Below are 12435 nucleotides of genomic sequence, written 5' to 3'. Positions count from 1 at the left end.
GTGTCTCAATCACTTACATGTCTTGCATTTCTTTATTAAATTAGGGTAGAATTAAATCTAATTTATGCCCGAGGGAAATGTTTGTAAAAATAACAAAACGACTTTCACTTTACTCTTAAATGCTGCTATGACAAATCATTACTATTATTTTTAGTGCAATGTAGTTTCCAAATTATTGATTTCCTTTATTTATTTACAAACAGTGAATCTATAAAGAAATAGCTTTGAAAAATGCAAAATGTACAGTATCAGAAGATAAAATAATTAAACGTAATAACCAAAACAAAAAAAGGAACAAAATTATCACAATACTAAGTTCTAAAGATTGGTGTGAAGGGCACTGCTTAAAAATACATTGCACTTACTTAAAAACATCACGCAATTAATTTTGAATTTCAAAATATGCTGAAATACATCTTCAGTCGTTAGTATGCAGAAAAGTCATTGTTACAGCACATTCACTATTCAAGATTAGCATAGAAAATGTTTTTTATTATACATATTGAATGATTTTAGGTTCAAGAAAAGAATGATACCTTTGAGTAATAAAGTAATAAAGTAATAAAGCAAGAACAGTCTTTCTTTTCCCAGCATGATCATTGACTTGCACTGCATCTTTGTCACTCTACAGAAATACTGTAAGAGAGTAATGATACAAGTTATTTATGACTAATATCAAACAGATCCCAGAGGTATACAGTATGTCCCTAAAACATCTTATATGTTTGAAATAAATATATGTAATATATATATATAATACACACACCTGAAGAAGGCTCCAAGGCCGAAACGTTGTGTTTTCTTTCTTCTCTTTTCAGCATGGATAAAACCTATTACTTGTTCCTATGTAATATATATATACTGGCAATTATATTAGCAGAAGTCAAATGGGGCACACACAGTAAATCATGCATTCATGTACAGTATTTAGGTTTATGGTTGTGCTGTACCGGATTGAAATACAAACTTTCAATATACAGTATACAGTACTGTAACTTTCAGTAATGTTTGATAATGCCTTTTGAGTGGTATAAATTAACATTAAATTTACAGAGACGTTATGTTCATATCAAAATTTGGTTTCCTACTATGGACTATAATGTAACATAGATAATTCAACTCAATATTCCCTTAACAAACAATTTGGGATGTTTAATATTTTAGCCTCTTCACACATAAAAGGAAATAAAAATGATAGCACACATCAAAGCACTAAGACTAATTAGGATACACATATAACATTAGAAGCCAATCAAGAACACTATTACCTGTACGTTTAGTAAATGAGATAACAGTAGTGTTATTTCTTGTGCAAAAGTAGATCTTCCTATTATTTTACTTTCTGGGTATCAACATTAATGACCATTTTAAGGGTCCTTTTTGGGGGAACATAATTTTGACTTAAGCATTACATTTCAGTATCATTTACTTTTAAAGAATACAAAAAAAAACTAGATCAAAAATTAAAAAATACAAAGAATGTGAGTTCAGACCCTAAATAAATATAAGGGAACACATTTACTAAATAAAAATGTATTTGACCACACTGTCGCAGTTTTGCACTGGCAAAATGTAGCCTACCCTTCCTTCTTTGAAAGAAAATATGCAAATGAGCAAACCCACATGAAAGCTATCTTAATCTGCAGCCAAACCTTATTTTGTTTTACTAGCAGTGGTTAGACCCAAAAGTCATGGTTTCTGAAGACTGATGATAATTTGAGAGTCACCTCTCAGGACCACTCAAGCAGCGAGCTTGCCAGTGAGCAGTCGGGGGGTTGCCAACACTATCACAGCAGTTACATCTGTAACAGGAGCTGGTCCAGGCTCCCGCAAAACATAGTTCAGGACCCTATGCAGATGGTATAATCCGGAAGTAAGTGGAGAAGGACATCAGGGGAGGAGACGAAGAGGATCAGGACAGGCTGACAGACAGGGGTGTGTGACTACGGTGATCAGGGTGCGTGGCGTTGGCAAACAACTTCAGGGAAGTGCAAAAGGGGGAAACTGGGGTGCTGTCCAAAGTCCAAAACCGGGGAATCCAACCAAGATGAAACAGACACAGTTAAAAACCGGAATGGGATCCGGAACAGGGACAGGGAATAACACCAGAGTGACGAGGCCAGGCACTCCGAGCCCTGGACTCAGATGGTCAGGACGCTGTGATGAAGCCTATGCTGTCTGGTCTCTCCTGGACCAACTGGTAGGCAGGCTTCCAGGCATCAATCTCCCAATGCTGAGCCAACCGCAATGCTTAAATAGTGGGACAAAACAAGAGGCAGCTGCACATAATCAACTAAAATACAAAAAGGTCAGAGCACCCTTTAAGAGGAGGGATGCCCATTGTGACAACATCAGAGAGAGCACAGTTCTGTTTCCAAAAAATGCTCTATTAGAGAACACTCTGTATATGTATCTACTGTGGGTACCTGAGGTACAGGATACAGTACATCCATACCAGCCTCTGTGAGAGGGCCAGAAACAATCTTCATCTGAAACTGCTAGTATGATTTTGTGTATAATCTAATTGCAACAAAAGTGAATTAGATGTTTAATTAGGTGTTAATTAGCTTAACAGCTAATTAGCTGTGCACTTAATTAGCTAATAAATGAACAGAAAGCGTGTCATTCTGCACTCCAATCACTATCCAGCATGACAAAGTCTTTATCCTACATACTGTGTAGTAGAGTTGGAGAAACTTCATATAGGAAAAATCAGTAAGTGAGTAACTGTGGGTTCAGAACCTGAAATGTTTGAAAAAACATTGTAATTAAACATGTGACCAAAACCATTATCATTCCTTGTTTTTTTGTGTATATCCTAGTGATTTTATTATCACTCTCTATCTGTTTTATTGCAGAACTTGAGTGGTGGTCTTTACTGTCTGCCTTAATTTCTTAGAAACTTCAAACATCCAACAACAAATATCCGTGTTCAGCATTCTTATAGAATTACACAGCTGTTATTAACTACCTAGAGTTTTCTATCTGAGTATGAGTAGGTTAACATTATGAGAAAACAACTGCTATGGAGTTCCCACTATTGAAAGATTTGAGAGCCTCTTTCCTTGAGAGTCAGTGTCTTTACAGTCCTTAGTGACATGGAATTCTTCATAAACATCATCGTCATCCTCTTTGCAACGTCCATGCATTTCCATATAAATATTATCGGCATCCACCTAGAGGGTGGCACAATAAAAAAAAAACTTACAGAATTAGATATTACAGAAAATATATTGTATATGCTACAATTAGAATCAGATTACTAGAGTAGGGAACAAAAAAAATCCAACACAGCTGACAATACCTCAATTAACTTATATATTATCTCTTTAACAATGTGATGCAGATGTCATAACAATAACAATCAATACAGCCATTATCTAACAGTCATGTGCTATAACAAGGTTACAAAAGGATTGTGATCTTGTACATTTTCCCTAGATGGAAATTCAGGCGAACAGAGTGAAATGGGCACTTCAGAAAAGATAATCAAACTTGTCCATTAGACCTTTGCTGGGTGAAGAAAACAGTAGCACTTGGGGAAAAAAAAATCATATTAATAATATGAATCCCTGCAAATTGCACACAGAGGACAAAGCAGCTTGGAATCAAGACTCAACATAACACTAGTGCTGTCACGTTTTGCCACACCACCAGACTTTTAAAAAGGTACTGTAATCATTTGAAAATCTTGAAGATTATGAGGAAAACAAAAACACTTTCTCGAAAACAATTATAAGCTAGAAGTGGAAATAAAATAAAAGTGGACATTAAAAAGAAGTGTTCAAAGTCAGGGTACACATTTATAATTGTTATATATACAGTATACTGTATACATTTTCCCACCTCCTCACTGGACTGACTCTGTGTGTTGTGAGTCATTCTCCTTTCACATTTAGATGTCCTTTTTTCTTGTTCTTCATCGTCCTCCTTTAAATGAAATGAAATCAGAGACTAAGAAGTAAGAACAAACCTTATTTAAAAAGATAAAACTCACAATCATCCAATCCTGGGCAACCAAGGTAATGCAACCTAAACACAAATGTATTCCTGTTAGTTTATGTTGCCTAAGCAAGATTGATTGCCATACCTTCTGCCAAACAATGCCGATAGTTGCGGGTCGACTTTGAAATAACTCCTCTCCAGCTGAGTTGCTGTGGAAGGTCTCCCTGGCAGAAACACTGATGCATGTTGGGGGTGGAGACACTCTTGTCATTGCAGGCTTCATGATTGGAGGATGACTTATTTCATCTTGCTCAGACACCAGAGCTCTCACCTTCCTGAATTAAGTGACAGCATAGAAATGTTGAATGCTATTAACATTTTCAAACAGTTACTGTACCTTAGAGGCATTGGATTTATACCTAATTGCAACACACTTTTTTTTTCCATAGCAAAGAAAATCAGTTACTCAGGAATGTAGGTTTAAAAACCGTGAAACAGAACTTTGGATAGTTTATAAGGTAGTGCTTAAATTGGATTCTGATCTTTTACTCACGCTTTCCAGCAGCCCCCTACAGTTACACATTAGTGGGCCTCTGACTACTCTGCCATATTTGAGCATATCAACAAATGAAATATTACAAACAAAAGCTGGCTATTTAGCCAATATGGCAGTATTTTGCTCGAACTGGTGCCGTTGAGCGGTTCCGCATACTGTACCTCCCGGCGCTGTCAGGAAACGCTCAGGCGAATTTTCACAGCTGTCTTCTAATTAGTTTATTGTTTCACTAATTATTTCATTATCAGTTCCAGTTGCTTTAAATATTTCCCTCGACCTTCACTCAAGGCTCTGTCATTAGTAGGTTTTCCACCAGTTGTCTTTCTCCCTATTTTTTTTTTGCGGTTGCTGTGTTGTTTCAGCGCTTCCCCCCTGTTCCTACCCGCTACCGCTTTTCAGCCGCCCTGAGTATTGGGTTTATTTTGCGTAGTTTTATTTTTTTTCCCACTTCGTTGACTCAACCTCCGTGTGAGCTCTCAGTCAGACTGTTTTTCATCTCGCCGCGTCATTAACAAAGAGTTTATTGATTCAAGGATCTCATCCAGCCGTTTCTTAAAGGAAGCCGAAGTATCGGCTTCAACCACATGGGGGTAGCATATACTGTACAGAAGTCAAATTGAAACCAAAAATGAAACGCTGCCAGTTGCGTCTTAATCTTACCAGTTGTGAATTCTTCTCCATGTGAATGCTAGGACAGCAGTCAAAGCAAGCACAATAACAAGTGTTACCAGTGCAGCTATCCACCATTGCACTGACTGCTCATCTCCACTCCGACCTGAAATAGTATGAAAACAAGTGCAAAAAACTTATTTGAAAGTAGTAGAATTAGAAATTGACATTCAAAGGCAAAACCTTATGTTTTTATTAGCATGCGGTATAATTATGCCGTTGACTTAAACTCAAATGGCGTCACAGTGTCATTATTATTTACAACAATGCTTTTCAAAATCAAAGATCTTTCTGTAACCTGGGAAATAAAAAAATGCTTCATATTAAAAGAAAAATCTGTCCCGTTTCCAAATTGCTGGTATTTTTTTTTACCAGCATTTGATTGTATATCCAGTTCATATCATTTACTGTACAATGATATGCAATGGTGAACCATTGACATACAGTATATGAACATACAATAGGACACATAGGGAAGAAACAGTTTACCTTTAAATACAGTGAGGAAGTAAGAAACATTTCCAAACTGGTTAGCGGAGGAACAGGAGATATTATCCTCAATTCCTGTTCTCCCTATGAGGAATCCTCTAATTTGATGATCATGAATTGCACTGCTGTGGTTGAACTCTGCCAAAATGCGGTTTGCTCCTACATCCCACTCAAAATCCACTGGAGAGCTTGAAACCCCCCAACACTCACATCTCACCATGTCCCCATACACAGTGCAACTAGAGTTAGGAAATATACGGGGCTTATCTAAAACAGAAGACATAAGAATTATCCAAAATTTGTTTAACTTTATTTTAAAACACAGTTATTATCCGATTATCTTCATTGAGAATGTAACATTGTCCATTTGTGATTAGGTGACATATTGTTTACCCACATAGCATCATACAGTCATTCACTTATTATACAGTAGTTACAAAACAAGTAAACGTATTTTACTGTACATGAATGCTTAAATTGAGCAGCAGGAGTACAAATAATTAAAACACTATACTGTACTACCACTTCTGTCCCATGGAATCAGTATTTTTGTTTTGCAGTCTATCAGAGAAGTAAAAATCACTATGAGCAAGATACAGACTTAAAATCTTTCAACTGTCTGACAACCACAAAATGACATGACAATGAACTGGCCATTGTGAATTTGGTATGTATGAAACATAAATGCCAGTTCCAGACTATTTAAAACAAAAATAAACCAGCCTTTTTGACATTAAGTCTCAATTTTAAGTTTTTGATCCTGACATAATCTTACGTTCACATCTGCAAATTGGATAGATTCAGTGCTATTTAATCCTCTGTCCTATAGAAGCCACCTGAAACATTATCAACTTGAAGACAATTGAGAATTAACCTTGAAAATCAAGCGTTTTGGAAAACAAACCAGATATATGTCCGTCATACACTTGTATTAAATGTGGTGACTCCCTGTTTAATTTTAGGGATACTATTCTAAAATTTTGCACTTCCGTATAATCATTTTTCATCTGTCACATTACTCAAGATAAAATATCAGCCTCAGTCTGCGTGTGTACTGTACCTCCATTTACAGTATATCATACTCACATTCAACAGTCAAGTCAATGGCTGCTGATGCATTCTTTCCTGCATGATGAGTAGCGACACATTGCAGTTTTTTTCTGTGGTCACTGAAGGATGGGATGAAGGTTAGAGTTGCCGTCTTCTCCCAAATGCCTGAAGATAATTCCTTGTGGTGGACACTGACCATACTGTGAGAGATCCATTGCAGGGAAGGTGGAGAGGTAGGACAACCATGAACCACACTGCAGATGATGGTACTGGGGACACCTTCCCTTAAACCTGCTGTTGTAGATATCCTGGGTACACCTATTCCATCTTTAGAAATGAACACATAAAACCATTATAGCGGCTTTATCTCTCTATTGCCAAGAGTAACGGTTAGGATTAGGGAGGGAGTGTGAGTTTCACTGGGTTAACATGACAGTATGCCTGGGTTGGGAACACAAAGAAATTCAGTCAGTGTCTTCGAAGTGATGTTATACTAGCATAAAATTATTGTAGATTGCAGTTTTTCCTTTTATGCAGTGACACACAGAAGTGTCCATGAACATAAAAAATATATATTCTTTTTCTTCATTCTTAAATGGAGCTGTCTTTGATTTCTGAATAACAACCAAATATTTTTTTATATTTATTACCATTAGGAAAGAGATAACATTCCCATTACATAACAAATCCCCAACATTTAGACCCCACATCTGTGATTACCTGAAACATATAGCGTTGAGCTCTTCATGGTAATGTTTTGTATGTCATCTAACCATATCAAAATGGAAAACCTTTTTAGATGATCCGAGGGTGTCGTTTTATCAATTCTCAAAGTGCAGTTATTTTGGGTCAAGGTCCCAAGGAAATGGATTCGGCCTTTGAAGTGGGAGCTCACTGCTTCTGTGTTCCTGCTGTCATACACCTTCTCCCGCTCTGCTGTGTACCACACCACACTGGTAATTGTTCTTCTGGGACCAGAGTAGTAAAATTGACAGGGGATGACAACACAGGAGCCTTCCACAGCAAAGACTTTCTCTGGCATAGTGATGTGCCATGTTTGACAAAAGGCACATAGAGACAAGCCTAAAACAAATGAAAAGAGTAAACAAATACACATACTCTACCAAACAGGAAGCCACTGAAAAGTACCCTGAAGATGTCAAGTGGATAAATTATAAGAATTGCAACTACTGTATAGGGTTCCTGGTTCAATATTCAAATTTGTGAGCAAAGACAGAAATGGAAACCATTGGTTTGCAAACCACTTCTGCCTTTGTGTGTGCTCAAAACTCAATTTTAGGAACAGTTGAAAATATTAAGGATCATCAGGAGACAAAAGGAAATTAACGTGGAGGTTAGGGATTTTGAGTAGCAAGTAAAGCCAAATTTGCGTATTGTTAATTTGTACCCTATATCCCTTATACAAACTCCTACAGTAACACAATATATTATATATAAGTATAGAAATAGTAAATAAGATGAGTGTATAGGCTCATTAACTAGCTCCCGTAGGTGTGCTTGACATTTGTTTCGTAGAATAAAGCAGGTTTTTTTAAACATTTTTTTTTTCGGATCTGACTGCATAAAGCTGTGACCGCATAAGTTGAGAACACGTACTGTAAGTTGTGAATCTACTGTATTTACAGTTCCTGGCAGCCCTCTGTGGAGGGAGGCAGTATTACATCCCTTAATTTCTTTGTGCAGTATTGAATACAGCTTGCCACCCCTGTATCAACACTTAACAATCATGCATGATTGTAATGCTACTGTAATTTGACTTGCTTTTACAATCCCTGTACAGTGCATTATGGCTATATACTATGTTTTACCACGGCATACCCGAGTAAGCTTTTATATGGAAAACATTCTTTATTAATTATTATTTCATTTTAATAGAATTCTATTGGGATATTTTTTGTATTATAAATTTGAACATACTTCCACCTTCCATGAACAGATCTCCTTTAATTAAATCATTTGCTTAATTGACCATTTATTTTTCAAATGTTCCCAGTGTTCAGACACAGGTGATTTGGGGCTGAAATATTAAACTCACTGAATTTAATTAAGCTTTCCAGGAACAGGGTCGGAGACGTCCAAGTCAAAGTATAACATTTTATTCCAGGAATAGGCACCTTCAGTCCCTAAGAGTCCTGCAGGCTTTATTGGGACTTTCAAATTAGGATTGTAATCCAATTTAGGATTTTAAAGCCTTAAATGGAGAGGAGTCCATTTAGATCCCTCATTTAGATCACAACTGGAATGAAAAGCAGAAGATCAAAAAGCAGTCCCATTCAATTGAATATTTCTATGTAATATGTAATATCTTCATTTAAGCAGAGCTACATTGTATTGACCCAGAGTGAGAACTCTGAAGTTATCAACCTGTTTAAATAATGGTGTGACTCGCTTGTTTTAAACTACTGCTGAAATCCCACTGACAGGGAAGTGGTCAGTGGTCTTGTTTACCCTGCTTAGGAAGTACAAGTGTGACCTTACCATATGAATAAAACATGGATAACATACAAACTCAAGATTGAATAACTTACATTTATTCATTTTGCAGATGCTTTTATCCAAAGCGACTAACAATTACATCCGTTGAAGATGAAAAGAGTATATATATATATAACTGCATATCAAAACAAAAGACCCTTGAAAATAGTAAGCACAACATTAAGTTGCTTAGACTTGCTTATTCAGATAGAACTTATTGCTCATTACAAACAGGAGCAAGAGCACAAGGAACAATTTAGAAACATCATTTAGTTTAGCCAGAATGGCTTTGGAAAGCAGAGGGAATCTGGAATACAAGGAAAAGATGCAAACTCTACACACAGCACCTCAATATGAAATTGATCATACTGTAGGACCCAAGCGCTGTAAAGCGGCAGTGCTCATTGGCATTCAATTTAACCTCAGACACCCAATTTTTTCTAGTTCCAGTGTAAAGATTTGACATCAGGTTTTAACAATGTAATATGTATTTATTAACAAAAAAGATCTCTTTCATTGCATATGGATGATGTTGTACGTTTCTCATCTGTTAAACATTTACTGTAAGTACTAGATAATTATGCTATTTAGAACAAATTATTACTTTTTTATATGTACTCAAAAGCAAAGTTGTTAAATGTTCGAGTTACAGTAGAACATATACTGTATAATGTTTTAGGTTTTTTAGAAAAATTACCTGTTAGAAGAAAAGACACTGCTGAAATCCTTGTGGCTTGATCCATAGCTGATTCACAAGAGCAAAGATACTGTATGAAGAGGAACCTAATTTCTGTAGCAGAAATGACTTGTGAAACAGCAAGCATTTCTGACTGGTCTCTTGAACCATCATCCCTACCCCACTCACTCTGGTGTTTATCACTCTCAGGATGTTATTCTCACATGGTTTTAAAGTAGTAACCATTTTCTTCTTGGTACAATCCTAGTGATGTCCACGTTCTCAGTGGAGACCAGTTTATTTTAAAATAGCCAAATTGTGAAATGGTGCCTGTTTCAGTTACAAAGACAATAAAAGGGCTTTGAAATAAGAAGTGTCAACATAAAGGAATCTAACAAAAAACACAAATGATAACCTAGATGCAGACTTGATTTTGTACATCTTCATTAAAATAAAACAAAATGTTCCTCTGCAATACGTTAAGGAAACCATATTTCCATTGAAGAATTTTCTGATACCACTCATCCAGAAGACATTAGGATGTCTGGAAACAGCATGTAAGGCAGATTTTTTTTTTCATTTATTAAAACTGTAGTACAGTTGACATTCAGGATATGTAAGTGTGAGAATCTGAGAACTGTATAATTATGATACTGTACGTGGGCAGTGTTTCCTCCTTCTGAAGTAAAGGAGAAGAGGGATTGTCGATGCCAACTGATTTGTTCCACTTTCAGGGCCAGTGGTTACAGAAGTAATAAATACCTGCCGCCAGGAAGGTGTTGCTGCTATGATAAGGCTTCTTGTAAAAGCAAAACTTTCAAAAGGAAAGAAAAACCCTTATTCTTTCCTATTGATGTTCACAATGATATTTGATGTTTACAAATATTTTATGTATTAAAGCTGGGTTATCTTTTACCTAATGGTCTTAGATGAGCCAAATGACCATGACCACCACTTCTTTGTAACTGTTCTCATGATCTGTATTGGTGGTCCTTTTGTGTGATGCTGAATATGGCACTGATCTGCTGAACCGTCACAGAGATGATAAAAAAATAAAACAAGGGATCCAGTTCAACATATGTACTGTACGAAGGTAGTGTCTGCAGATACTGAAGAGTACTGTACATGCATACCATTCTGCACAGCAGGAAAGAGGAAGTTCTGTAGTTAATCTCTGCTTCAACAACTTTTCTACAGGTCTTCTTTTGTGTGTGATCTCTGGTGGCACTGATACGGTTGAAGATATAAAAAGAAGCGAATGTGAAATGAAACCCAAGGTTTATGTAGTGCAATTAGTTGTCTCATCTCTCGCATTTGAAGTCAGCAGAGACTGTGTGTCTCGGAGGAAGGGAACCACATTTAATCCCACAATCTAATTAAACAGAGCAGGGGGTGCAGGTCATTATTTTTAACAAGAGTTATCTGTGCATCCTTTCTTTGCTCAACAAGAGCTACTTTAGCATTTTGTTCATATTGTGTTATGAAAAGAACAACAGCAAGACCTTTCTATCTCAGATAGCATTGCCTGTGTCAGAGATTACAAACATTTATAGCCCAGAAGGCTCAAAAACAAAATTCCCAATAAATTGCAGCGTAAAATCAAGTGCATTGTGGATATTACAACAGCTACTACAGTTAGGCTGTAGTATGTAGAGTTTTTTTTTTAGATTAGCTTTTTCTTTTTACGTGAGGCAGATAGTCTAGGAGGGAAAAGGGAAAGTCAAAAGGTAATAAAGAAGCTTAATTCACTCAAAGCTTGCCCACATACAGCTAGGCTTTTACAGTTGTTTTTTTCCTAGCTCTTAAAATATATCAGTGTGCAATAGTCATGTGCTCCCTGTGTTCACATGTTATTGTTTATCTTTTGAGTTCTCCAGTTTTCTCCCAACCTTTTTTGAGCTTATATGTTAATACCTTTGTACTAAATACTGCTTGCTCACCTTCAAGGGCAACTGACTTAATCAACAAGCCAATACTTAGCAGAAAAGTTTGTTTGCACTCTGATCTTCTTTTAGTTCATAATATAAGGTTTCAAACATGGGAGATGCTGCTCTCAGAGACTATAGCAGGTCTTGCAAGTCAGTCACTTTCAAATCTTGTCTTAAAATACCATTTTTACTTCTGTTTAATTTACTGTCTTTGCTGTTTCTTTGTATGTGTTTGTTTTGTTTGTAAAGTGTCACAAGATGATGCATCATGTGCTATTTGTAAATAAAGTCTATTATTCTTTCTATTAGATGACCACTTCCATGACATTAATTTCTGTTAGAAATCCCTCCTACCAAAACACCTGAAAGTTATATACTGTATTTCAATATTTTGTTTCTTCAGAAACAAATAAAATCTACAGTATGTATACTTATCACACTGAAACCAACATTTAGGTTGTAGTTTTGCAAATGTATACTGTTTTACAGACGTTTGTACTGTAAATGTTAGGACCTCTTAGGTTCATGAGAAATTTAGTAATCCTTGATTGATCAAAAAATCAAATAAATAATCAATCTATAAACAAAAGATAGTTAAGTTGTTTGAAATTCACTAGATAAAAGTG

The 12435-nt window shown here is 36.2% G+C and overlaps 1 protein-coding gene across 1 annotated transcript; it reads right to left on the bottom strand.

Annotated features, from left to right (window-relative positions):
• Positions 1-471: 471 nt before the first annotated feature.
• On the bottom strand, positions 472-10029 carry LOC148815097 (sialic acid-binding Ig-like lectin 6). The gene is made up of 8 exons (XM_088904996.1): positions 9903-10029; positions 7430-7792; positions 6746-7036; positions 5660-5926; positions 5162-5276; positions 4091-4280; positions 3847-3930; positions 472-3176 (listed from the first exon to the last, which is right to left on the bottom strand). Exons 1-8 carry the CDS (start codon positions 10027-10029, stop codon positions 3024-3026), a joined length of 1590 nt encoding a protein of 529 aa, XP_088761122.1. The 3' UTR covers positions 472-3023.
• Between the last annotated feature and the right edge of the window lie 2406 nt (positions 10030-12435).

This window comes from Atractosteus spatula, chromosome 25 (genome assembly GCF_055471065.1).
Source record: "Atractosteus spatula isolate fAtrSpa1 chromosome 25, fAtrSpa1.hap1, whole genome shotgun sequence".
Taxonomy (NCBI): domain Eukaryota; kingdom Metazoa; phylum Chordata; class Actinopteri; order Semionotiformes; family Lepisosteidae; genus Atractosteus; species Atractosteus spatula.
Note: the sequence above shows the minus strand (reverse complement) of the source record. Positions and strands in the feature narration are given on the sequence as shown.

Coding starts and splice junctions, on each gene's coding strand:
- LOC148815097 (XM_088904996.1), bottom strand. CDS start 10,029: ATGCTTGCTGTTTCACAAGTCATTTCTGCTACAGAAATTAGGTTCCTC. Junction 7,793..9,902: donor AGTGTCTTTTCTTCTAACAG/GTAATTTTTCTA, acceptor CATTTGTTTTAG/GCTTGTCTCTATGTGCCTTT. Junction 4,281..5,161: donor TGGAGAAGAATTCACAACTG/GTAAGATTAAGA, acceptor CACTTAATTCAG/GAAGGTGAGAGCTCTGGTGT.